Source organism: Anarrhichthys ocellatus, unplaced genomic scaffold (assembly GCF_004355925.1).
Source record: "Anarrhichthys ocellatus isolate YVR2014 unplaced genomic scaffold, GSC_Weel_1.0 scaffold3024, whole genome shotgun sequence".
In the NCBI taxonomy this organism is placed as follows: domain Eukaryota; kingdom Metazoa; phylum Chordata; class Actinopteri; order Perciformes; family Anarhichadidae; genus Anarrhichthys; species Anarrhichthys ocellatus.
In genome coordinates, this window is record NW_022282998.1 from 299 (window position 1) to 2,724 (window position 2,426).

Here is a 2,426-nt window from a genome sequence, read left to right on the forward strand (position 1 = left end):
CATATACATATATATACACATACATATATATACACACATACATATATGTGTATGTATGTATATATATATATATAGATAGAATAATATTTGTATATAGTTGTAGTAAAATGTTTCTTCAGCCACGAGCACAAAGATTTCTGCTCAACATGTTTGTTGCAGAGCAAACATGAACTGGTTTATTGTGGTTGATCTGGTTTATTCTGATGGTGCATTTTGTTTTCTTCGCTGAGTCACAGAAACACATTTCACTGTTTCTCTGAAAATTGTCGCGAAAAAACCACATGTTGACATTATGTCGATGAATTAAAGGATGTTTGTTTCCTGTTTTTAAGAGTTATTCTCTATTTTTATAATCATCAACAAAAACGGAAATAATGAGACAGTGTGTTAAACATCAGATGATTGAAATATGAATTATTAAAAATAATTGTGTTATATTATTCATCAATAACAGGTGTGAGAGTTAAAAAGTATAACTAATAATTATATATTTTTCACTTGTTAGCTGAGGAGATCAAACAGTAAAGAGATACGGGCGATTTGATTTATTTATTGAAAAGAGTCGTCGTCGTCCTCTTCTCTCTAAAAATAAGAAAACAAACTGTACAAATATTTAAAACCTCTTTAGTTAGAAAGACCGCCTTCAGACCAGCTAGTGTTGTCATATGATGATGATGTCACACGATGATGTCACTTCCTGCATGTCTTGGAGCGCAGCTGTCTCTTGATGATGAGGTGATCGCTCTCCTTCTCCTCCTTTGCTCCTCCGGCCATCTGAAACACAACAACACAACTACGCGTTGAACACGCGCCACTACGCGTTGAACACGCGTTAAACACACGCTAAACACACGCAACTATGCGTTGAACACGCAACTGCACATTAAACACGCAACTGTACAACAACGTCTCTCTCACACACACACACCACACACACCATGCTCGGGGAGTCGATTAGTGGAGTTGAGGCGTCCGTCCTATAAAGCTTTCTCCGTCCTCGTTTTGGTTTGGTTGCCGTGGTAGCCGTCTCCTTGTCCACTGAATGTCCACTGACAAGGCTGATGATGGTTTTAGCTGCAGAGACACGGAGAGGCAAATACAGGTGGATAAAGAGGTCACAAATAAGTTAACATCAGTCAGACCGTAGCATCAGTCGGACCGTAGCGTCAGTCAGACCGTAGCGTCAGTCAGACGGTAACGTCAGTCAGACCGTAGCTTCAGTCGGACCGTAGCGTCAGTCGGACCGTAGCGTCAGTCAGACCGTAGCATCAGTCGGACCGTAGCGTCAGTCAGACGGTAACGTCAGTCAGACCGTAGCTTCAGTCGGACCGTAGCTTCAGTCAGACCGTAACGTCAGTCAGACGGTAACGACAGTCAGACGGTAACGACAGTCAGACCGTAACGTCAGTCAGACCGTAACGTCAGTCAGACCGTAGCTTCAGTCAGACCGTAGCTTCAGTCAGACTGTAACATCAGACAGCGCTCCGGATGTTTTTACTTTCAGAACTGTTACATAACCGTTGTTCATAACAGTCGTACTGCTGCAATGAGTCATGAAAGACACACCTACCTTTGCTGCCCAGGATGGAGGGAGAGCTGTGGATTAACTCTCCGTTCTTCTGAAGAGGGCCGTCTCTCTTCTCCTTCACCACAGAAGACCGGACAGAGAGAGACAGACAGAGAGACAGACAGGGTGAGGGACAGAGAGACAGACAGAGAGACAGGATGAGGGACAGAGAGCTATTTAACCATACTGCCCACAGAAGGTCTTTCACAGAGCTTTTCATAGCTACAACCCAAACGGGTCTGATTCAGTTTTATTGTCATCAGGTCAATCAGGACAAAGTCATTAACATGAGTCATGCTTTAGCTGGGAGTCTATGATGGAACATAGAACCAAAGGAACCTTTGTCTTCTCTCTTCAGGTGTCTTTTGTTTCTGACCTGTTTGTTGTTTCGACAGTTTCCTCTCACTTTGTTTCTCTTGTTCTCACTGAACACCAGGTCCTGAAACAAACACACACACACACACACACACACACACACACACATATATATATATAATAAAATATACACTATATATATATATATATAACAGGTGCCAGGTGCTACAGGTTGCCGTAGAAACAAACTGAAACCAGTAAGATCAATATAGAAACTTAAGATTTAGAAAATGTCTCAAACCAGTGAACTGTCCAATTACACACACACACACACACACACACACACACACACACACACACACACACACACACACACACACACACACACACACACACACACACACACACACACACACACACACACACACACACACACACACACACACACACACACACACACACACACACACACACACACACACACACACACACACACACACACACACACACACACACACACACACTCACACACACACACACTCAC

The 2,426-nt window shown here is 42.8% G+C and overlaps 1 protein-coding gene across 1 annotated transcript in view; it reads right to left on the reverse strand.

Annotated features, from left to right (window-relative positions):
- Positions 1–189: 189 nt before the first annotated feature.
- LOC116378703 (kinesin-like protein KIF20B) overlaps positions 190–2,426 on the reverse strand; it is a 2,443-nt gene continuing 206 nt past the window's right edge. Inside the window, exons 2-5 of the mRNA XM_031840611.1 lie at positions 1,944–2,006; positions 1,571–1,643; positions 938–1,074; positions 190–774 (exon numbers count right to left, since the gene is read on the reverse strand). Of these exons, the coding sequence (XP_031696471.1) occupies positions 691–774; positions 938–1,074; positions 1,571–1,643; positions 1,944–2,006 (357 nt within the window). The 3' untranslated portion in view covers positions 190–690. The remainder of the gene's footprint in view (positions 775–937; positions 1,075–1,570; positions 1,644–1,943; positions 2,007–2,426) is intronic.